The 26,056-nt window shown below is 44.5% G+C and overlaps 1 protein-coding gene across 1 annotated transcript in view; it reads right to left on the bottom strand.

The window, feature by feature from the left end:
* Nucleotides 1-25,755, bottom strand: part of SNTG2 (syntrophin gamma 2) — a gene marked incomplete at its 5' end in the record, with an annotated part of 196,553 nt that extends 170,798 nt beyond the window's left edge. The window contains one exon of the mRNA XM_082671777.1: nt 25,684-25,755. Within this exon, the coding sequence (XP_082527903.1) occupies nt 25,684-25,755 (72 nt within the window). The remainder of the gene's footprint in view (nt 1-25,683) is intronic.
* Between the last annotated feature and the right edge of the window lie 301 nt (nt 25,756-26,056).

Here is a 26,056-nt window from a genome sequence, read left to right as displayed (position 1 = left end):
GCTCGACAAGTACAGCAAGGCTGCCATCGAGTCAGAGCAATCTGGGCACCTGCATGGAGGAAGCACCCCTCCCAGGCTGAAATGTAAGAATGAAACCGAAATGTATGAACTGTTGACTTTGTCACAGGCCGTGTTTAAGGCGTAAGCTTCGCGATTTTAAGAAGTTTTCGGCTGGAACGGCATTTCCTATTTTACATGAGTGTGTACTTCCTCCTCACTTTTACTCCCAACCCCGAGGGAACAGGACCAAAGATGATCTAGAAAAGCAGCGTAGACCCACAGGGTTTCCCTGCACGTTGCAGGCTCACTGCACCAGCGAGCTGAGCGCTGGGCTCAGCTCTCATCACCCCACATCCAGGTGTACATGACACATCCAAGGAAGCGCAGCCACCTCTGAACCATCCGTTATTCTCAGAGAAAAGTGGGGGAAGCTACAGCTGGTCCTTCAACAACGTGGAGGTTAGGGAGACCCACCATCTGCACATCAAACTCCGAGTGTACCTCACAGGTGCCCCCGGTACTCGAGGCTCCGCATCCAACCAGCCCTGGGCTGCGCAGCCCTGCAGTGTTTACCGCTGAAGAGCCTCCCACAAAGGGGGGGGTCCATGCACTTCAAACCCTTGTTGTTCAAGGGTCAACTCTAATTCCCCTAACTTTTTTTTTTTTTTTTTTTGGTACGCGGGCCTCTCACCGTTGTGGCCTCTCCCGTTGCAGAGCACAGGCTCCGGACGCGCAGGCTCAGCGGCCATGGCTCACGGGCCCAGCCGCTCCGCGGCATGTGGGATCTTCCCGGACCGGGGCACGAACCCGTGTCCCCTGCATCGGCAGGCGGACTCTCAACCGCTGCGCCACCAGGGAAGCTCCCCCTTAACTTTTAAGTAACTCTAAGCCTTGTTTTATATTAAAACAATCTTATATAGTATGAAGGAGACTGTGACTTTTATGTGAATTTTAAAAATAAAACTCATGGGAATGAGAAGACTGGAGTTCTAGTCAGGGTGAGGCCAACACAGGCGAGTCACCCTGCTCGATTCTGCAAAGACTGGAATTCATGTCTGCAGACAGCTGTTCCGTTGGGAGATGAGGAGCCCAAGGACGAGCCTGGGGATGCGTGTGTGCACGTGTACACGCATGTGTGTCTCTGTGCGTGTGTGTGCATGCCTGCATGTGCATGTATGTATGCGTGTGTGCACTGTGTGCACGTATACATGCACGTGTCTCTGTGTGTGCATGCCTGCATGCACATGTATGCCTCTGTGCACGTGTGTGCATGTATACATGCATGTGTCTCTGTGTGCGCGCATGCCCGTGTGCATGTATACATACCTGTGTGTCCCTGCGTGTGTGCGTGCATGTGCATGTATGTATGCATGTGTGTGCATGTATACATAGGTGTGTCTCTGTGCGTGTGTGCATGTATGTATGCCCGTGTGCGCTCGTGTGTGCATGCCTGTGTATACACATGTGTGTGTGTGCCTGTGGCCCTAACAGGCAGAAAAAGCAGGCGGGGGGAGAAGAGAACTGGACACAGGAATCAGACCAGCAGGGGAAGTATCCGTCCTGTGAGCAGCCTGTCCAGGCCACGTCACTCCCTTCCATGATGCCGCAGGTTCTCAAGGAGAACGGGAATTTGTCCCCATAACTTGCTCACGCCCGCTGCCCAGGGGCACACTCCACAGGTGGGTGCAGATGCCATGGTGGTAAAGCTGAGCTGAGGACGGGGCAGAGGTGGCTGGAATCCCAGCCCTGAAAGCCACAGCTCTAACCCTGGGAAACCATATGTAAAACAAGGAAAGAGCAGGGCCGCTGACTGCCTGTCAGGGTAATGAAACAGTCCTTAGACCAGGGCCTGGAGGGAGGGATGGACTGGGTAAACAATTTGCTATCCTTCAGCACCTCGTCTGTTAATGCCTTCCAAGAGAAACTAAAAGTATTTTCCCTCTGTGATGTCAAATATTAAGTCAAGGTTTCATTACATACCTTTATTTTTATTTATTAAAAAGTAAATAATACCAGATCAATCCATTCATTACACTTGTATCAGACAGCTCGCGAGGCTAAAATTCCAGCTAAACGCCTGGTAGAAAATACGTGCTCTGAAGAGACCACTGTACTCTCGGTAAAACAGAGGATAAGCCAACATTTCACTTTACCTTAAATTAAAGATAAAACAGTGGATGAAAAGGCAGATATTATCATCCAAAATGTATTGTTTTCTCTGTGTTGGAGTCCCAGGGACTCCAAAAACACTACCGTTCCTTCAGGCAATGCCTTTCCCCCAGATCTGTAGGAAACAGAGAACTTTCCATGAATTATTCATCTTCAGATGTTTTTTAGTTTACTCCTAGACACTTCCTGTTTTCGGTGTTTACTATGAAAATCATCCTCTCTCTCATCTGTTCACCTATAAATAGGGACCCTAAGCCTGAGCTGTGACTGAAAACTTGGTCCAGAGCATTTAACACAGTAACACTTGGTTAGACTGGTAGGTGTCTGTGTGAGAGATTAAGAATTAACTATAAATAAAAAGGAGGCTAATCTGATTACTCTGGATTTGAGACAGGCTGTAATTCAAACCTGCAAGTCCCATGGAGGTGAGGGACGCTGCATGCAAAGCATCGAAATCATAAATGATCTGACTTCCGAAAGATTTCTGCCACTAGAAATTCTGAATGATGACATATAAGTAAGGATTATAATCAAGGATTAATAAGGACTTAATCCTTAACAAAATGTAATACAAAACTTCATAAAGTTATTTACTAGAATGCAATTTCAATCGAATGAGAGTCTTTCTGTATATCTCAGCAATATTTGGTTAGAAGGCTTTAGCACTCTGCGGGCATTGGGCTAGAAAGTTGCAAATATGCCATTAAGAGTTAAAAGATCTTTAAGTGGAAAATTGCTCTAGCAGCTGTTTGAAAGGAACCCACATATCTGCATAATAAGTGGGACTGATTTGTTCCTATTCTTGCAGTTTTGAGAAAGGGAAATATCTTTTTAAAGGAGAACAGAAAAAAAATCACAGGCAATGGTGCGCTTCTCCTAAAACCACTTTTTGAAGAAGATACCCCTGAGCACAGAACCCCGGGGCATGTTTCAGGCGCCATCCAGCTCCCCAGAGGTGACCTGGCAAGTGACACAGACACCCCGTTTAGTCCACAGTCCAGAAGACAAGGGGTCGCGGGCAGCACGACGGGGTCAAGGGGTCAGTGAGACAGAGCAGGTGAGGAAGCTCCCACCTCCCCCAGACCCAGGGAGCCCACTTGGCCCTCCCTCTGCCCCCTTCTTTGTCCGATGATCCTGATGAATTCGTCACTGGGCCGGCAGAGGAGAGCAGGCAGGTCGCCGACTGGCAATTGAACCCCGGCAGCCTGAAATGGGCCATGCACAGCACTGAGCCCACAAGGATCAGCTCACGCAGCGAACCAGCCTGTTCCCTCCCTCTGATCTGCCCTGGGAGCCAGGGGACCAGCGCATCACAGGTTTCTGGTGATGTTCTGAGTTATGCTTCGGGCCTTTCCCCTGAGACGGAGGTAACGAGAGGGCCCCTGATGGACCCCCAGTGCCTGGCACTGAGCAGCCGCGCACCAGGTGCCCCGTGAACACGCAGCCTTCAACAGTCCAACTTAACACCACCAACCAGGCGTGTCCTTGTAAACAACTTCACAGATGAGCGAACTAGCACAGCTAAGGTAAGGATCTACCCCAGCTTGCGTGGCTGTCTACAAGAGTGGAGAGCGTAAGATCGGGTTCGCGCCCCGCCCAGTGCCCATTCATCCTTCTGCTTAGATGTGTTCGAATCTCAGGACAACGGTACTGGTGCACACCACACGCATCACACACACAAACGTCCACATGGTCAAAATATCTCTAATTTAAAAGTCTCTTCCCAATGATCTTTAGCTCACGTGAGTGCCACGGACCACAGGGAAGCTTTGCTTAGCCAAAAGCAGGGTAAAAATGTCAGGCAAAAGATTTGCATCTTAATAGCTTTGGGGTGGAAACTAAAGCAAAGGCAGAGTAAACCCAGGCTAAGTTAAGTTTATGGCATCCACAAAAACTGCCCCTTTCATTTAACTTTGGAGACAAGTTCCCTATTGGACAAGAGTTAACCTTTTGGATATGGTCCCTGAAACACATCAGATGGCTTTTACCCACTAAATTCGAAAGAAAAAGTGATAATTTCACAATTCTGTAGAAAGGAACTTTTCATAAAGTTCCCGAACCATTTTATTAACTGTTTAAATCTTGATACCACAAAATACTACTCAAAAAATGTTTATTTTGTAATTAACATTTCTCGAGTTTATAGAAATTTCCCTTTCAGAAGACTCACTGTTTCTTTCTTATATTTGCCCTAAATATATTCTCCCTCTAATTATTTCGATGATAGTAATAACCACAAACACCAGGTCCATTATCTGTGCCCCCAAAGCCACTGCATACAACTCTTCCAATTTATTCTTAGCTCAAGCCAAAGGCTCCTCTTTCGAGAAAAAAAATGCCAGTAGAAGGAGCACTTGTTCATGTTGCTGGTGTGTGGTATGACTGTATGCAACCCAGACAACTTCTGTCTAGATTTCATTTTATGTCCAAGATTACATGAGAGACCAGTGTACTTTCTTTGTCGTGATTTCTTTGTCACATACTAGGGCATCTTTATAGCACATTAATAAAGGTTACCGCCAGTAACATAAAATTTTCAAGAATATCTTTGGAGAATAAATGAGTAATAATGAGGGCTGTGCCCATAGAGAGTAATAACCTTTCTTATCAACTTACTGGTTTGAAAAACAAATTTGACATATTTAAGGCCAAAATGTACTAAATACATTCAAGGTGAACACGTAATTAATTCTAGTCTTTGAACATGTTTATTTCATTATTTTCAAAAAATTGTGTATTTTTGTCAACAATAAAACTGTGGGAGTGTGTGCATGTGTAGAAGAGGTTGTTTGGGGTTTGTTTTGGGTTTTATTTGTTTACTCGTTAATTCATCAATTTTCAGAACCTATTATATAGGAGATCTTCGATGTATTTGACATCATCCGTGGAGAATTTTCAGAGCCTACGATTTAGAGAACAGACTTTCTGCACGTGCACATGTGCACCAGGACCCAAGCGACTGTCCTCCTGCATGTGCTCCACACTCTCTGTGCAGAGTAACTAAAATGTAGGAGTCAAGAAGCTGGAAGAGATCAGCTTTGGATTTGGGCTCTATTTTGTTTTTGTTTCTGTCTTTTGTGTAAAATAAAGACATGAGACAATGGCCCCACCAAACGAGAGCCCATAGTACCTTCTTTGTTATGATTTCTTTGTCAAATAGATGGAGAGTTTCAGCAAAAAGTGGGAAATGTAAAATAAAAAGGGAATGCAAGAGAGAAACACATAACATCACAGATGAAGAATCCCTTCAAAGGGCTTATCTGTCAAATGAACACAGGTAAATAAGGACAGAGTCGGTGACCTTGAGTACAGGTCAGAATTACACACACTGAAAGACAAAAAAAGAAAAAAAAAGAATGAAGGACACAGAATAGGGCATGCACAAGCTATGGGAAAATATCCAACTGTGTAACATCATGTAATTATAGTTCCAGAAAGAGTAGAGTTCAAAAAGAAAGAGGCAGAGGAATATCTAAGAAGTTAATGATGGAAATCTTATCGAATTAATAAAAGATAAGCCACATACCCAAAAGCCTAGAAAGTCCCAATAAGCATAATCTCCCACCCCCCAAAAAAATACCAAGCCTATATGCAAGGGAGTCCTGAAAACCAACGGTAAAGAGAAATCCCTGAACGTATCTAAAGAAGAAGAAGACAAAGATTAGATACAGACGAACAAAGTTAAGAGCAGTTTAAGCAAATCAGAGACACTTTCAAATTACTGAAAAACCGAAATGAAAACTTTCAACCCAGAATTCTATACTCAGCAAAACTACCTTTCAAATACATAGGCAACATAATATAAAGACATTTCCAGAAAAACAAAAGTGGAGAGAATTTAATGGCAACCAACCAGCACTGCAAGAACTGTTAAAGGATGAGAAATAATACACTGTGTGGTTCCTAAAAATATAGAAGCAAAAGGAAAGAGGGGTGAGAAACCTAAGTAGACTTGTAAGATCCTTACACTGTACCCCAAATGGCACAACATCACATAAAGGTACATACTGAGAAGTTAAAGATGTGCACTGAACAAACAATACAAAAAAAAAAAAAAAAGGTATACTTAATAATCCAATAATGGAGCAAAGTAAAATCATGAAATACTCATTTAATCAAAAAGAAGGCAAGAAAATTTGGGGAAAGGAGAACAATGTACAGTTGGGACAAATGGAAAATTGGCAAGATGATAAATTTAAACTAAACCATATAAAAAATTACATCATATGCAAAATGTCTAAACACTCCAATTAAAAAGCAGAGATTATCAGACTGAATAAAAATGATACCAGATTCAACTCTATCATATCTACAGGAGGCCACTTTAAAGATAATGAATGGATTTCATTTTATAATTTTCATTTAATAAAGTGAAAAATTTGGAATTATATATAATACAAATACTAATAGAAATTGGAGTATATACATTAATATCAAAAAAGTAGACTTCAGAATAAGAATTATTTCCAGAGATGAATAAGTACTAGAACAAATAGAAAAAGAAACAGAACCTATGAACTGCGCTATCAAATAACTTCATCTATTTGACATTTACAGAACCATCAACAAACAGTGTTCACCAAGATAAACCATATTCTGGACCCTAAGACAAACCTCTACAAATATAAAAGGACTGACAAAGGGTGGACAAAAGTATGTCCCCACTCACAACGGAATTAAGCTAAAAATAAGTATCTAGAAATCCTCAAATATTTAGAAAGTGAACTACGTATTTCCTTGAAAACCAGTAAGTCACTGAAAGAATCAAGAAGCAAATTAGAAAATATTTTGGCTGAATGCACACGTGTTGCATCCCCAAGGACTGCCCTTGTTGGGAGGTTCACCGTAAGTATTGATGTAGTCATGCTCACGGCTAAGAAGCGTCACGACGGGACTGGGAGGATGCACAGCTGGGTCCCAGGGACACACAGGTACGGTGCAGAGGACCCCCGCATGCTCTCACCCTCCCGAGGGGCTCACGGTATGCTCTCTTCCCCAGCAAAGGAGATGCAGCCCTCATATGACCCTTCTGCACCCAGAGCACATTAGAGGATGGAGGCCAAGGTTCCAATGGGGGCAGGTTACGTAGGCAGCCTCTGCCTGCCACACACCAAAATTCCAGATTTCCAGAGGAGAGCAAGTGCTCAACAGAAGCCGTGCTGTTTGGACAAGGAGCCCAGAAACAGTGAGTTGCCCTTATTAGCAAGAAAAGGGTAGCGACACCCTGAAACACAAGTCCCCAGGGGCCAGCAGGGGGCTGATTCTCTTGCAAGAAGACCTTTCTAGGGACCAGAAGTCTCAGACCTGCTCTCTTGACTCTTGTAAAACGTAAAAACACAAAATGTAAAAACCTGTGGGAAGCAATTAAAATAGCGGTTACTTGCAAATGTGTGGGATTAAAAGCTTATCACACAAGCCAAGAGACGCCTTCAATCAAGTCTAAGAGTCCACCTGAAGAGCCAGGAGAACATAAGCAAGGGAAGCCCAAATCACGCTCTAGGAAGAGGAGAAGAACCAAGGCAGTGAAGAGAAAAACAGACTGGAATTAAAACCGTGTCATTGGCAAGAACACTAAAATAAATAATACTGGTGTACAGATTCCAAAGGAAGAAATAATAGTATCCTTACTTGCAGACAACACGATCATCAATATAAAAAAAAATCCCACAGAATCTATGATTCTCCCACTGTTTTGGTTGGGACAGCATGCGTCTTTTCATGTATTTATGACTAGTTATAATTCTTTTTGTTTAAAGGCAAGTTTAAATTCTTTGTACATTTTTTTCTCTTAGGTTTTTTTTTTTTTGCAATTTCACAAGGTCTTTTTAAATTAAAAATATAGCTCTTCAACTGTCATTTGTATTAGAAATAATTTTCTATTTCATTGTTTTGAATTTGTTTATTTTCTAATTTATCTATTTTTTCCTACAAGATTAAAAAACCTTTCTTCGTAATCTGATTTGTCTGCATTTTCCTTATGGCTTCTACATTATAAAAGCCTTTCCAAATCTTAGAACCCTCAGAGACCAAGTGTGAAGGAATATATTCCTCAAAGAATGCTCACCACCAGATTTCCAAGAAACACAAAGAGAAATTACTAAAAACACAAGAAAATAAGTAACACCCCAGGAGTTAAGCAAAATTAACAAACTGCAGAATCAGGCAATCAAAGGTTACAGAGGTTAAAATTATTAAGTGCAGAATATAAAATGAGTACATTTATAGATTTAAACATATAAAAGAAGTTACTGTAAGTGAAACGACTGAATAAAAAATTATCAAAACCAACCAGTTTTGACAACCAGGAAAGTAAAAGTAAAGACATTACATGGAACGCAGCACAGAGAGACAGAGAAGTGGGAAAAAAAGACAGTGTGCTGGTTCAGTCCCTTCTAGAAGCAGACACCCACCCAGGGGTCCAGGCACACCTGTGAGGGGTGGGAGGAGCGAGAGCAGGCAGAGAAGGCTTGGTGTGAGGTAGGGGTCTGAGGGCTGTGAGGCGAGGGGTGAAGGAAGGAGGGTGGGTAGCACGAGCCTGGGACCCCAGCGCAGCTCTCTGAACACCCCAGACAACAGGGCACCTGAGAAAGGTGCCTGGGAGGGGATCCCGCCCCAGGACTCCTGCTGGTGGGGAGGCAGCAAGCCAGGTGCTATTGAGGGAAGACCTGAGTGCCCACCTCCATGGACAAGCAGAGAGGCCACAGACAGTGAGGATGCTTCAGGTCCCAGCACATTCAGGTGGAATTCCCCACAAAGAGAACAGGCACTGTGGGGAGGGGCAGAATTCTCAGAGAAAAGGCTTGAGGATTACTCATAACTAATGCAGCTTGAGGACTGCTCATAACTAATGCAGACACACCATGACACTAAGACTACGAAGGAAAAAAGGGCTTTGAGACACAGAGTGTAAACAGTCACCTGACCAGAGCGACAAGTCCACTGATGGCCGAGTGCTGGACAGCACCAGTGAGTCAGAGGAAATGATACCTTCGGAATACCAGTGAAAAATAAACCAGAATTCTGGAACGTTTTCAGGAAGCGAGTGTGGTAAAATGAGCGACTTTAGTCCTAAATAGACCCTCACCACTGAAACCTCTAGGGATGTCCTTCAGGACGAACAGGGATCCCAGAAGGAATGCCTGCGATCACAGAGGAACAGCACAGAGAAAACCGCAAGATGAGGGAGGAGCTTGTAGAAAAAGCAGGCCTAAGTCTGACTTTTGAAGTTAGAAAACAAGAGAGCACACATCATGTCAACAGCAGGGCATGAGTGGGTTGGAGCCGATGGGTTTCCGTCTCCCGTGGCCTTGAGGGTCTCCTTCCAGGAACCTATTCTCTCCCCTCTCGTCCACAAGGACCTGCTTCTATCGCACCTTCAGCTCTGATGAGCAGTTGCACTGGGTATAAAAGGCAGGACTAACAACGTTTCTTCTTCCATCAGCACCTTGGAAAGCACCATCCCACTGTCTTCTTCCCTCCACAGTCAGTGGTGAGATATCAGAATCAGAAAATGAACCACACAAATCCACCCTGAAAACATAATTTATTGATGCATTTCTGACAAATGAAAACCAACAGCTTGAGAACTGGCGAGCCTTGTGGGATTTAGAAATCCGGAATTTTCTCCTCATGGGATTATAAACTGTGAGTAAACTTAAGTGCTAACACAGATTCCTAAGGAACACAGTCAGCTTAGCCAGAGATAAGTGAGCCAGCAAGAAGGATCTGGATGGGCTGGTGCTGATTTCCACACACAAAAGCAGACATTCATCATTAAATCCCTTCTTATGAGAATAGCTGCAAAGCCTCTCTGCTGATACAATAGAATATTGAGCAGAGATTCAACGATATTGATGAACGTGTCTAAAAAGTGTGAAAATTATCATTTTTATAGTGAGAAAAATTTAAATGCAGGACAAAAAGTGCATCTAAAGGATGGTTTTAGCTAATAGGATACATAGTGAAAAAAGGCCAGGAGTATGAAATGCTAGCCATACACATATGTCCAGGTCACACGCTTTCTTAGGCTGTTCAATGTTTTACACACTTTCCACACTGAGGCAGGAATATTATGCTACCATTCACACAAATGCCAAAATGTGAAACAAATGTATTTAAACCAAAGGAGGTAACAGAAAGAGCCAGAATCCCCCAGGAAGGACCGGAGAGGGGGCTCAACGCAGCCTCGCCCACGTGCTGCCACGCGGGGCCTCGCGACCCTGCTGCGGATGTCCAGCTTCATCCCCCGTCACCTCAGTCCTCCCCTCCTCCCGCCAACCCAAGCACAGCCTGAGGCTTTCACAGCCAACGTGGTGACACCACCGCGCGTCCGCCCCGTGGGGGCTCTCCCGGCTGAGCCACTGTTTCTCATTTTCCTCAGGACTGGGCTTCTTATTCCAGAACCCGCTGTGCAGACTCCTCCCAAACCTGCCCCTCCGCCTTCCCACCTGTGAAAATGGAAATTACAAATCTAAAAGCTTTTTGATTCCACCTGATAAAAGTGAAAAGAACCTATAGGTCACAATGGAATTTGATAAAGCGTAGGAAAGAAATAATTTTAATGCACAAAGCACTTAGAATTTCAAAGATCTGGGCTGCTCCCCACCTACATCAGGAAGAGAACGTACAAGGCACGTCACTCTTAGACGCAGCCAGGGTTTTGTATCTTGTCCTGACAGGAAAGCTTTGCAATTTTCCTTCCACTCTTTCTTAGCTACCAGCTTTTCCCTCTTCATTCTATTAAGTAATCTGCTACTTAATATAACATACCACGTTATATATGCTCATAACAAAGTAACAGTTAAATTACATTAGCCAATTCAGAAATTAATGTGTAAATGTGATTAACTCTCATCTAAGCATTGCACTTCCCCTTTATATCATTAGGTACTTCTTCCCATTTCATTCTGGCAGTTAGAACAAATCCATTTTATATACAGAGAAGGAGTATGTGAGTGCCCATGTCATTACTCATCTTTTATTATCTTTTGTTATTAGCAATTTCAGACTTCGATTTTAATTTCTTAAATCTTAGAGAAATACAATGGTTTTAGGTGAATATTATTCCAGAATCCTGAATGTCAATTTAGAACGTTTGACCTTATTAACTATATTAACATCAAAATATAAAATACATACATTTTACTTATATTGCATCTTAAAGTTAAAACATTTTGTAAGCTCAAATTATTTTTTTACATCTCTCCGGATTTTAAATGGACCAATTTCTTTTTAAAATGCCACGATTTCAATCACGAGAAATTTTAGCTATAAATCCTGGTTCCCACTGTATTTCAAATCCTAAACACCAACTCAGATAAGTGGCTTTAGAGTTTTTCTCTAAAGCGATTACAGGAAATTCACAAAGCTTCAGTCAGCCCAGCTTCACTAAAATGTCACTACTTTGCAGAATTTAAAAATATGCCACATTTTACATCCAAATCTTGCATTATGTATTCACCAGTTATCACTGCAATGAGATGGAGAGTAAAAGTTAAACAACAAAAATACTTTATTTACAAATACATATTTAACATATAATAATAAAGGAAACTCTCCAAAAAATTCCATTCCAAATTTATTAAACTGATCTTATAATTTTAAACTGAAATTTGAAAATGTTTGTTTGAATTTGAATTTTTCAATACGCTGAAACAAAGATACTTAGAAATACAGTTCTGAGGGAAAAGGAAAAATATTTAAAAACTTTAGTCTTCAAGAATTAATTGAGGAGAGTGCCAGAACAGCGACTAACTGCTGAACAATCATTGACAAGAAGACAGTGGAACTCACCAAAAAAGATACCCCACGTCCAAGGACAAAGGAGAAGCTGCAAGGAGATGGTAGGAGGGGCGCAATCACGATAAAATCAAGTCCCATGACCCCTAGGTAGGTGACTCACAAACTGAAGAACACTTATACAACAGAGGTCCACCCACTGGAGTGAAGGATCTGAGCCCCACGTCAGGCTTCCCAACCTGGGGGTCTGGCAACAGGAGGAGGAATTGCCAGAGAATCCGACTTTGAAGGCTAGCGGGATTTGACTGCAGGACTTCAACAGGACTGGGGGAAACAGAGACTCCACTCTTGGCAGGCACACACAAAGTAGTGTGTGCATCGGGACCCAGGGGAAGGAGCAGTGACCCCATAGGAGACTGAACCAGACACATCTGCTAGTGTTGGAGGGTCTCCTGCAGAGGTGGGGGGTGGCTACGACTCACCGTGAGGACAAGGACACTGGCAGCAGAAGTTCTGGGAAGTACTCCTTGGTGTGAGCTCTCCCAGAGTCCGCCATTAGCCCCACCAAAGAGCCGGGTAGGCTCCAGTGCTGGGTCGCCTCAGGCCAAACAACCAACAGGGAGGAAACCCAGCCCCAACCATCAGCAGACAAGCAGATTGAAGTTTTACTGAGCTCTGCCCACCAGAGCAACAGCCAGCTCTACCCTCCACCAGTCCCTCCCATCAGGAAGCTTGCACAAACCTCTTAGATAGCCTCATCCACAAGAGGGTAGACAGCAGAAGCAAGAAGAACTACAATCCTGCAGCCTGTGGAACAAAAAGCACATTCACAGAGAGACAGAAAAGATGAAAAGGCAGAGAGCTATGTACCAGATGAAGGAACAAGATAAAACCCCAGAAAAACAACTAAATGAAGTGGAGATAGGAAACTTTCCATAAAGAAGAATTCAGAATAATGATAGTGAAGATGATCCAGAACCTCGGAAAAAGAATGGAGGCAAAGATGGAGAAGATGCAAGAAATGTTTAACAAAGACCTAGAAGAATTAAAGAACAAACACCTAGAAGAATTAAAGAACAAACAAACAGAGATGAACAATACAATAACTGAAATGAAAAACACACTAGAAGGAATCAATAGCAGAATAACTGAGGCAGAAGAATGGATAAGTGACCTGGAAGACAGAATGGTGGAATTCACTGCACGGAACAGAATAAAGGAAAGAGAAAGAAAAGAAATGAAGACAGCCTAAGAGACCTCTGGGACAACATTAAACGCAACAACGTTCTCATTATAGGGGTCCCAGAAGGAGAAGAGAGAAAGGACCCAAGATAATATTTGAAGAGATTATAGTCAAAAACCTCCCTAACATGGGAAAGGAAATAGCCACCCAAGTCCAGGAAGCAGAGAGTCCCAGGCAGGATAAACCCAAGGAGAAACACACCAAGACACATAATTATCAAATTGACAAAAATTAAAGACAAAGAAAAATTATTAAAAGCAACAAGGGAAAAACGACAAATAACATACAAGGGAAGTCCCATAACATTAACAGCTGATTTCTCAGCAGAAACTCTACAAGCCAGAAGGAGTGGGATGATATATTTAAAGTGATGAAGGGGAATAACTTGTAACTAGGATTACTCTACCTAGCAAGGATCTCATTCAGATTTGATGGAGAAACCAAAAGCTTTACAGACAAGCAAAAGCTAAGAGAATTCAGCACCACCAAACCAGCTCTATAACAAATGCTAAAGGAACTTTCCTAAGTAGGAAACACAAGAGAAGAAAAGGACCTACAAAAACAAACCCAAAACAATTAAGAAAATGGTAATAGGAACAAACATATCGAAAACTACCTTAAATGTGAATGGATTAAATGCTCCAACCAAAAGACACAGTCTCGCTAAATGGATACAAAAACAAGACCCATGTATATGCTGTCTACAAGAGACCCACTTCAGACCTAGGGACACATACTGACTGAAAGTGAGGGGATGGAAAAAGATATTCTATGAAAATGGAAATCAAAAGAAAGCTAGAGTAGCAATACTCATATCAGATAAAATAGACTTTAAAATAAATAATGTGACAAGAGACAAAGAAGGACACTACGTAATGATCAAGGGATCAATCCAAGAAGAGGATATAAGAATTATAAACATATATGCACACAACATAGGAGCACCTCAATACATAAGGTAAATGCTAACAGCTATAAAAGAGGAAATCGACAGTAACACAATAATAGTGGGAGACTTTAACACCTCAGTTACACCAATGGACAGATCATCCAACCAGAAAATTAATAAGGAAACACAAGCTTTAAATGACACAATAGACCAGATAGATTTAATTGATATTTATAGGACATTTCATCTGAAAAGAGCCGATTACACTTTCTTCTCAAGTGCACATGGAACATTCTCCAGGATAGATCATATCTTGGGTCACAAATCTAGCCTTGGTAAATTTAAGAAAACTGAAATCATATCAAGTGTCTTTTCCAAACACAACACTATGAGATTAGAAATCAATTACAGGGAAAAAAACATAAAAAACACAAACACAGGAGGCTAAACAAATACATTATTAAATAACCAAGAGATCACTAAAGAAATCAAAGAGGAAATCAAAAAATACCTAGAGACAAGTGACAATGAAAACATGACTATCCAAAACCTATGGGATGCAGCAAAAGCAGTTCTAAGAGGAAAGTTTATAGCAATACAATCCTACCTCAAGAAACAAGAAAAATCTCAAATAAACAATCTAACCTTACACCTAAAGGAACTAGAGAAAGAAGAAAAAACAAAACCCAAAGTTAGTAGAAGAAAAGAAAACATAAAGATCAGAGCAGAAATAAATGAAATAGAAACAAAGAAAACAAGAACAAATATCAGTGAAACTAAAAGCTGGTTCTTTGACAAGATAAACAAAATTGATAAACCTTTAGCCAGACTTACCAAGAAAAAGATGGAGAGGACTCAAATCAATACAAATAGAAATGAAAAAGGAGAAGCTACAACAGACACTGCAGAAATACAAAGGATCATAAGAGATTACTACAAGCAACTCTATGCCAGTAAAATGGACAACCTGGAAGAAATGGACAAATTCTTAGAAAGGTGTAACTTTCCAAGACTGAACCAATCACAATATGAATGAACCAATATGAACAGACCAATCACAAGTAGTGAAACTGAAACTGTGATTAAAAACAAAAGTCCAGGGCTTCCCTGGTGGTGCAGTGGTTGAGAGTCTGCCTGCTGATGCAGGGGACACAGGTTTGTGCCCCGGTCTGGGAAGATCCCACATGCCACAGAGCGGCTGGGCCCGAGAGCCATGGCCACTGAGCCTGTGCATCCGGAGCCTGCGCTCCACAACAGGAGAGGCCACAACAGTGAGAGGCCCGCATACAGGAAAAAAAAAAAAAAGTCCAGGACCAGATGTCTTCACAGGTGAATTCTATCAAACATTTAGAGAACAGCTAACACCCATCCTTCTCAAACTCTTCCAAAAAATAGCAGAGGAAGGAACACTCCCAAACTCATTCTATGAGACCACCATCACCCTAATACTAAAACCAGACAGAGATACTACAAAAAAAGAAAATTACAGACCAATATCACTGATGAATATAGATGCAAAAATCCTCAACAAAATACTAGCAAACAGAATCCAACAACACATTAAAAGGATAATACACCATGATCAAGTGGGATTTATCCCAGGGATGCAAGGATTCTTCAATATATGCATATCATTCAGTGTGATAAACCATATTAACAAATTGAAGAATAAAAATCATATGATCATCTCAATAGATGCATAAAAAACTTTTGACAGAATTCAAAACCCATTTATGATAAAAACCCTCCAGAAAGTGGGCATAGAGGTAACCTACCTCAACATAATAAAGGCCATACATGACAAACCCACAGCAAACATCATTCTCAATGGTGAAAAACTGAAACCATTTCCTCTAAGATCAGGAACAAGACAAGGATGTCCACTCTTGCAACTCCTATGCAACATAGTTTTGGAAGAAACTATGTAAATAGTGTTGTCATGTAGTGCTTCTTCTTTGGAAGAAGAAAAAGAAATAAAAGAAATACAAACTGGAAAAGAAGAAGTAAAACTCACTGTTTGCAGATGACATGATACTATACATAGAGAATCCTAAAGATGCCACCAGAAAACTACTAGAGCTAATCAATGAATTTCGTAAAGTGGCAGGATACAAAATTAATGCACAGAAATCTCTTGCATTCCTATGCAGTAACAATGAAAGATCAGAAAGAGAAATTAAGGAAATGATCCCATTCACCATTGCAACAAAAAGAATAAAATACCTAAGAATAAACCTACTTAAGGAGATAAAAGACCTCTACTCAGAAAACTTTAAGACACTGATGAAAGAAATCAAGGATGACACAAACAGATGGAGAGACATACCATGTTCTTGGACTGGAAGAATCAATACTGTGAAAATGACTATACTACCCAAAGCAATCTACAGATTCAATGCAATCCCTATCAAATTACCAATGGCATTTTTTACAAAACTAGAACAAAAACCTTAAAATTTGTATGGAGACACAAAAGACCCCGGATAGCCAAAGTTATCTTGAGGGAAAAAAACGGAGCTGGAGGAATCAGACTCCCTGACTTCGGACTATACTACAAAGCTACAGTAATCAACACAGTATGGTACTGGCCCAAAAAAGAAATACAGATCAGTGGAACAGGATAGAAAGCCCAGAGATAAACCCACACACCTATGGTCAACTAATCTATGACAAGGGAGGCAAGGATATACAATGGAAAAAAGACAGTCTCTTCAATAAGTGGTGCTGGGAAAACTGGACAGCTACATGTAAAAGAATGAAATTAGAACACTCCCTAGCACCATACACAAAAATAAACTCAAAATGGATTAAAGACCTAAATGTAAGGCTGGACACTATAAAACTCTTAGAGGAAAACATAGGAAGAACACTCTTTGACATAAATCACAGCAAGATCTTTTTTGACCCACCTCCTAGAGAAATGAAATAGAAACAAAAATAAACAAATGGGACCTAATGAAACTTAAAAGCTTTTGCACAGCAAAGGAAACTATAAACAAGATGAAAAGACAACCCTCAGAATGGGAGAAAATATTTGCAAGTGAATCAATGGACAAAGGATTAATCTCTAAAATATATAAACAGCTCATGCAGCTCAATATTAAAATAAACAAACAACCCAATCAAAAAATGGGCAGAAGACCTAAATAGACATCTCTCCAAAGGAGACATACAGATGGCCAAGAGGCACATGAAAAGCTGCTCAACATCATTAATTATTAAAAAAATACAAATCAAAACTACAATGAGGTATCACCTCACACTGTTCAGAATGACCATCATCAAAAAATCTACAAACAGTAAATGCTGGAGAGGATGTGGAGAAAAGGGAACCCTCTTGCAGTGTTGGTGGGAATGTGAATTGGTACAGCCACTATGGAGAACAGTATGGAGGTTCCTTAAATAACTAAAAATAGAATTACCATATGACCCAGCAATCCCATTATTGGGCATATACCCAGAGAAAACCATAATTCAAAAAGACACATGCACTCCAATGTTCATTGCAGCACTATTTGTAATAGCCAGGTCATGGAAGCAACCTAAGTGTCCACTGACAGACAAATGGATAAAGAAGATGTGGTACATATATGCAATGGAATATTACTCAGCCATAAAAAGAAACGAAATTGAGTTATTTGTAGAGGTGTGGATGGACCTAGAGACTGTCATACTGAGTGAAGTAAGTCAGAAAGAGAAAAACAAATATCGTATATTAACGCATATTTGTGGAATCTAGAAACATGGTACAGATGAACCGGTTTGCAAGGCAGAAATAGAGACACAAATGTAGAGGACAAACATACGAACACCAAGGGGGGAAAGCGGGGGCGGGTGGTGGTGGTCGGATGAACTGGGAGATTGAGATTGGCTTATATACACTGATATGTATAAAATAGATGACTAATAAGAGCAAATGATTTTTCCAAGTGTGCTGTAACACACACACACACGCACACACACACACGCACACACGCACACACTGGCTCCTGTTTGTAATCAGTTATATCCCACCTGGATCTTTTGTTATTAACCCCCCCCAAAAAATAATTAATTGATAGTCATTATTCTAGAGATATGAGTATCCTCCCTAGTTTTCTCCTGACCTTACGGGTGAGTCACAGAGAAGTTGGTACCTGCCCACCGTCGCACAGTCACCTGAGAGCATCCAGGCCCCAGACTCTGGGGTCACAGAGCCAGGGCACAACCGGGCAACTGATGATCCAGGGCAGCCTCTCGAGACGCCAAGCTGAGCACTTATGATTAACACACACGATATTCTCTGAAGGTCGTGTCTCTCTCCCTCACAATGGCCATGAATATCTGCGATCACGTTTTCCGTGTGTCACGCTTTTCCTGTGCACACAGCCACAGTCGTACCCCCAGCAACAAGCAGCAGTCACCACTCGGGGCAGGGAGGAAGCACCTGTCGCCCACCACTCGTGCTCCCCTGCCCCGCCCCAAAGCCTGCGCTTCCAGAATGTACCTCCTCTAGTGGTCATGGGGGCGGGGGGGAGCTGAGGGGTGCTCACTGGCACGCACCTTGTGTCTGGACCCCTCTGCCCTGCTTTGTCCTCTCAGCTCCCTACACAGCTCCTAACAGGTGCTCAGACTTTGCTCTGTTCATGATGTACACGCATAAATGGTGTGCACGCAGGTGCAGGTATGTACACATCTGTAACCACAAAGCACTGTTCCAAATGACATTTAATTTTACCTTCATAAAGTCCTGACCCCTTCAGGAAAAGCCTCAAGCCTGTGGAAAAGGCCAGCCTGGTACCACTTCTCCTGGCTGCCCTCCCCGGCAGGAAGGCAGTGAAGCCTCTGGCGTTTCTAATGCCACAAATGCAGAAGCTGCTACTTGTCTACCTTGTCACACAAGCCATGACAGCCTGGATGTATCACCAAGATGACAGGACTGGCACTGCCTGCGCCGAGACCACACACCTTCCCCAAAGCACCGCTGCCGCCTCATGGGGTCCGAACGTCCCCAGGTTTACAGATGATGAGTAATTTTATACTCCTCGGCACATAACAAAAGCTTAAGATAATTGTAATGTGAAGAGTCAACTACTGAAGCCATTTGGTAAAGTATAATTATCTGAAGAGAAATCATTAAGGATAATATTCAGCAGGATAGAGACGAGAAGAGAATACAGTATATTTTACCATTAACAGTTATGCTGATTTGTAAAATTGATATCAAAATGCAGCTATTATAGGGCTCCCCTGGTGTCGCAGTGGTTGAGAGTCCGCCTGCCGATGCAGGGGACACGGGTTCATGCCCTGGTCCGGGAAGATCCCACATGCCGCAGAGCGGCTGGGCCCGTGAGCCATGGCCGCTGAGCCTGCGTGTCCGGAGCCTGTGCTCCGCAATGGGAGAGGCCACAACAGTGAGAGGCCCGCATACCAAAAAAAAAAAAAAAAAAAAGCAGCTATTATAAAAATATAAAGGCACAATTTTATTCAAACCCGAAATAGCTAATCAGGGCTTCCCTGATGGTGCAGTGGTTAAGAATCCACCTGCCAATGCAGGGGACACGGGTTCGAGTCCTGGTCCAGGAAGACCCCACATGCTGCGGAGCAACTAAGCCCGTGCACCACAACTACTGAGCCTGCGCTCTAGAGCCCTCGAGCCACAACTACTGAAGCCCGCACGCCTAGAGCCCGTGCTCTGCAACAAGAGAAGCCACCGCAATGAGAAGCCCGCGCTCTGCAACAAGAGAAGCCACCGCAATGAGAAGCCCACGCACCGCAATGAAAAGCAGCCCCCGTTCGCCGCAACTAGAGAAAGCCCGTGCGCAGCAACAAAGACCCAACGCAGCCAAAAATAAATAAATAAATAAATAAATTTACAAAATAGCTAATCATAAATATAAATTCTCAGTACAAGAGCCAGAAACAGAACTTCCTCCCTCTTACAGCATGACATACCATTAATTCAGATAAATACTTATGATTCAACAGTGCGTATCAGCTGTTACGTACCAGGCATGTAATTTATTCACGCAGTCTTGTGTCTCTTTCTGAAAGAAAGGGGAACTTCCCTCCTCACTCACAAGCAGCCTCACTGGCAAAGGGGCAATCATGCCCTTTCCAAAGGCAATCGTTGACTTAGACTGGTCCATATTTACACCTGAGGGTGGGATGAGGCCCATAAAACATACGGGCACCAGATACCCAGACAAAGGTAGGTTCTGAAAGCAGGAGAGAAGGGGCGCGACTGTGACTGGGAATAAGCAGGGCTGATGGAGGCTGGGACAGAGGCCAGGGATGGGGTCAATGTCCAGGGAGAGGCTCTGAGGTGGCCTCAAGGACACGAGCACATCGGACAAAGACCTGAGCTGGGTGGGCAGTGCTGCCGTCGTCTGACACATAAACACAGAGAGAGAACGGGGTTTCAGGGTTAAGATTAGGCGGAGGATCTTGGAAGTGTTAACTGAACAGCCAAGCAGGGCTCACCGAGGCACCGCGTTGGGCATCAGTGGGTTAACCAGAGGGGGGTGAGGCCACCTGGAAACATAAAGCAAGAAAAGAACCTACAGAAGAAGGTCTGTACACCCCACTCTGAAAGGCAGAGCAGAGGACTAGGTCCCCAAAGAGCCGGAGACGGAAGGAGGAAAAGCAGAGGGTCGGGGAGGGAGGTGCGCCAGGTGAGCCGTCAGCAGCTCAAACCACTTAGAGGTGAAGCCAGAAGGGGGCAGCAGGCCTGGGGCCTGGGGACATGGTGGCCTGAGTGTCGCAGGGACAGAGGTGAAGATGGTCAGCTGGGGGCAGGGACCACAAAGGGACAGCTCCAGGGGCAACACACTCGGAGGGAAAGAGTCAGGGAGGTGGGATCAGCTCCCCTTCCACCTCTTGTACTCTGACTTAGCAAGGGAAGCTGGTCTCCCTTTAAAGACCCGACGGCCACCACACTTAGTTTCTGAAAGTTGTGTCATGCAAAACGTGTGCGAACATTGTCAAATGCAACATTTATTGTCAATAGAAAGTGTTGTAATTCCTGATAGGAATAACTGGCAGGTATGTCACACTTTATAAATACAGATTATTCTCCTAAACACTAGCTCAATGAACAAAAATGTCCTAATGTAGAATCTGGGTGCATTCATGTGGTTATATTCCTACTGATGCTAATTCATAAAATAGACAATAAAACATACAGCTGCTGAGAGCATTCAGTCATTCTAGAAATGGAACTGGATTCTTACAATGATTTGTCATTCAAACTACTTCGATTAAAATATAAATAATTACAGTTACCTCTCTTTTAGTCAACGCTTAAATGCAATTACCACTCACTGCAAAGGGGAGGGGAGTCAGCCTTCAACTAAAATCAGCACGAGAAATAAAGTACTATGAATGCTAATAACACCATGAGATTGACAATACTGAACCTTACCATTTATATGATCGTATTTATAATAGTACAATTCAGCGCCATAAGACAATGAGATTCATCCAGATTTCAAATGAATTTTGGTGCCTATCAAAACTAGAATTGGGGCTTCCCTGGTGGCGCAGTGGTTGAGAGTCCGCCTGCCGACGCAGGGGACACAGGTTCGTGCCCCGGTCCGGGAGGATCCCACATGCCGCGGAGCGGCTGGGCCCGTGAGCCATGGCCGCTGAGCCTGCGCGTCCGGAGCCTGTGCTCCGCAGCGAGAGAGGCCACAGCAGTGAGAGGCCCGCGTACCGCAAAAAAAAAAAAAAAAAAACTAGAATTGATGCCAAATGTGAACAGTTCAGAGTCGGGTTTATTCACTCAGAATAATAAGTGTGACTATAAGTAACCTGCAGACAGTGCTGAGTGTAAAGCGCAGAGACACAGCCGCTCTGGAAACTCTCGCAGGAGAAGCAGGTCATCGCCGGCGCCAGGGCTCCACGGCAGGTCAGCGCGGTGCCCACACGTAACTGGCCTTTTCTAACTGTTTCCAACAGGGCCTGCTGAGCGGTCCGCTAAGCAAGCTAAGAGGCACATTCACTTTTCAAAAGTCCTACTTCTTTTCTTAATTAAAACATAGCTAGTTAACAATATTTATGGATGTAAAACTACAGCCTCCGTAGAAACCAGAAACTGTCTCACCAACAATTTTAATTGAGAAATCACCACAGCATAATATTCGCCACACTTTTTTAACATCCTTGAAGATGAAACACAAGAGAGGAAGGAGGTGAGGGCTGCGGGGAGGCCCGGAGGGTGGGCGTCCAGGGCCGGAGACTCTGCTGCTCAGCACAGAATGAGCGGGGACCTCAGTGGCCTGGGGGAAACTGACATCCAGTGTTCGCGGAAAACAAGCCCAAAGCTCTCCAAAGTACAATCTGAATGACAACATGCAGCAACCAGCTGATACTAAGGAAAAGCACACGCCAGTCTAAACACAAATACTTTTTTCCATGAAATTCGCATGCACTTTTCCCCTAAAAGCATTTCTTTAACCTGCCTTGGTACACTGCAAAAAATACAGGTCGATTCTAATTAGTGGGTTTCTGAGGATGTTGGAATCAGGTCTGAAGTGACTCAGAACCCAGACCACAGGCTCTTCGGGTGAGGGGGAGGCAGGGGACACAGGGTTCCCCGTCCCCGTCCCGCATGCAGCGGCCACCCATCACCCGTGTCCACGTGCCTCAGAGCGAGTGTCTGCTCGGAGAAGGGCAGCGCGGGGGCCTGGGGTACAGAGATAGACCTCACGTGCCTGACGCCACCTGCTTCCTGTGGTGGCAGGCGAGCTGCTCTCATAATTCTGCAGCTGGGGTACCCGTTTGACAAAGAGGGAACCCGGCTGTAAACTCACTGACACGAGCTCCCCTCCCTCCACCCAATGATAAAGCAGCTCAACGTCTCCGTCTGCCACTCACTCCCTTGATGGAACTCACATCAGGGCTGCCCTCTTGTCACCCTTCTTAAGTGTGTCTCCTGGGACATCTAGGGACATGGAACTAAATTAAACTTGGATCTTGGAAACCGATCCAAGATAGGAAACCTATCTCCTGGTAAAATCAGGCAATTCCCCATCTTAAAATATGAGAATCTTGCTTATGACATCATAGACATCATCAGAAATTCTACACTTGAAGTCAAAGATGAGTCAGCAAGGATGAGAGATACGTGACAAAAGCACAGAACAAACGGACATCCTTCCCCAGAGGTTACCTGTTTCCTTTAGCTCCTGCGATAACTCACATCTCTAACTAGATGACGAAGTGGTGACACTAACAGATGCACACTTTAAATGACCTGACATGCTCTCACCTTCCAGTCGCCAAGCTCACCGTGAGAACTCACATATGACTGGCTCTCCCAGGCTTCCAGCCCCTGGACTGAAGCAGTGATGTTAATTAAAAACAGAAAATTGCATTCAGCACAAACCAACAGCAGTGGTTGAACAGGAAAGCAGGACACCTTTACACACTGCACTGGCGGTTCTCCACCAGGGGTTTAACCACAGGGACACAGGAGACTCAGGGACACAGGTATATGAACTGGCTCAACTTAGGGAATACAAGTAACAGGGAACAGCCACCTAAAACGAAAGAGAAAAGGAAGTTCCAATCCTGAGCAAGAGACATTCAAATGTGGCCAAATTCTCATGATTCAAACCAGCAGTCATAAAGAACATGGTTCCAGCCATGACTGTGAGCTATGAACCTTCCTGTTTTAAAAGACACATGTGTAGACAGAACAGTTAACAGGGGGCAAGAATCTGAGCCCTGCTGTAGGCTGTAGCACGCAGCATCTGAGCACACCTGATTACTTAGGACACCGGAGGGACCATTCCTGCTACTACGGGATCCATGTTACTATTCCGACACTTGTCCTTTGGTGCTGACAGAACTTCCTGGCTGGAACACAATCATGGCTGGAACCTTGGCTGGAAAATGGCCCTAAACATCTTTGCACTGTGGACCTCTGATGGCCATAAATTTTTCACTTGAATCCTTGGAATCTAGACAACCATGCAGATTTGCTGCTTTTCTTATCAGTAACTATCCATAACATTGAGTTTACATAGTTATTCAATCACTTCAGTTAAGAACTTAGTGCTTCTAATTAGAAAAATGATGACACACAAGAAAGTCGTTTCAAACCCAGTATGAGGCACATAGGATGCATCTTATAATCAAGGTTCTTATTACAAATAAGCACTAATTACAGCCTCAGCAAAAGGGGCATGGAGCCCCTCTCTGAGCCCTCAATTTAGTGTCTTAATGTAGTCAACATTTAGCACCCTGGAGAGTACTTATTTGAGAGCCTGCAGTTGATATATTTTTTAAAAACTTAAATTATTGCCAATAACTCGTCCACTGGGTCAGTTATGCAGTATGATCAATCCACTTGGTTCTTCCACTATAATTACAGTGGTTATAAACAGGACGGCTGCAAGAACACCTCAAGCAGACGGGCAGCTCCTAACCAGAGAGGGCATGGCTGCAACACTCCAGGCAGTGACAGAACTCCCAGCCTCTCTTTCTTAAGCAGTTTACTTCCAATTACTCCAAGCACATCTTCCCGGTTTAATTTCCACCTGCAGTAGCTGGAAAACTACTCTGTGGCAAAGTACTTTGCACAATCAGCACAGAACTTTACATGAAATTTAATTTCAAGATTTTGTGGAAACACCCCAAAATTGTACAACTTGAAGGAAGATGCAACTGTCTCTACATAAGCTTTTTTTTTTTTTAAGAAAATCATACAGTCATTAGTACTACTGCCCTGGTTTAGAAGCATCCTGACACACAAGAATTTATAAAAGCCTTCAACCCACAGTCTCCGAAACATTTCTCGGTTATCCTGAAAAGGATTGCTAGACACACTCCGGTTTTCACTGTCGCTCCCGGGCTTAGGGAGTCTGTGAGGACAAACCCGAAGGGAGGCGGTTCCAGCCAGATTAGTCAATCAGTCGGGGAGCCTAGGCTGCGGTTCCTAAACTGTTTCCAGAACACTCGGTTATGCTGGGGGTGGCGACGCGAAGGCTTCCAAGAACTTTTCGTTTTTGACTGAGCCACATTTCTGTTTTCCCCCAACAGTTAAGTTATTTAAAAGTAAGAGGGTGGAGGGGAGTCGTCTGGGGCAGGGATAAGAAGCGATGTCACACAGACACGCACGCACGAATCGGTATCACGAAGTGGGCGTCCAGAGCTGAGCTGTCCCCTAAGTAGCGGGGCGCTCGGCCGGGGGGGAACCCCAGCACCGGGCAGAGGCCCCCCAAGACGGAGCTGAGCTCAGGAGGCCGCCCGCCGCGGCCCCTGAGGCCAGGAGCCGCTCGCAGGGAGACATGAGGGGCGAACCCCGAACCCCCAACACTGGAGAACCTGGTTCCCACGGGCCACGGAGCCGCTGCACCTTCACGACAGGGAAAGGCAGACCCTACAAGTTTCCGTCTGGGAGGCTGGGCCGGGAGGACGGAGGGTCAGGGGGTCTGCGCCCGCCCGCCCGCACGAGCCGCCCCGGGAGATGGGGATGGAGACGCAAGAGGGAAGGGGGCGCCGGGTGAGGAGGGGGCGGAGGATGAGGAGGGCGCGCGGAGGAGAGACAGGGGCGCTGGGAAGGGGAGGGCCTGGAGGGAGAAAGGGGTGCAGAGGAGAAAGGGGCGCAGGGAGAGGAGGGGCGCGCGCAGAAAAGACGGCCGGGAGGGCCGGCACTCACCCTCGCGGGCACTAGCAGGCGGCCGGAGCGCCCGCGGGGGGCAGCCGGGGGGAAGGGTCCCTCGGCGCTCATCGCCGCCCACTCGGCGGGACCAGCGCTCCGGGCCGCGCGAGCTCAGCGCCGAGGCCCCGCGCGAGCCTTCTAGGGCCCCGCGGGCGCCACGTCCGCGCCCCTCTGCGCTCCGGCGCCGCTCGGGCTCGGCTCTGGCTCCGCGGGCAGCGGCGGGAGGAGCTGAGCGCCGCCCACCGCCCGTGAGTGCCGCCCACCGCCCTGAGCACCGCCCACCGCCCTGAGCACCGCCCTCCGCCCTGAGCACCGCCCACCGCCCGTGACCACCGCCCACCGCCCGTGAGCGCCGCCCACCGCCCTGAGC

This window comes from Grampus griseus (genome assembly GCF_964374135.1).
Source record: "Grampus griseus genome assembly, chromosome: 15".
Classification (NCBI taxonomy): domain Eukaryota; kingdom Metazoa; phylum Chordata; class Mammalia; order Artiodactyla; family Delphinidae; genus Grampus; species Grampus griseus.
Note: the sequence above shows the minus strand (reverse complement) of the source record. Positions and strands in the feature narration are given on the sequence as shown.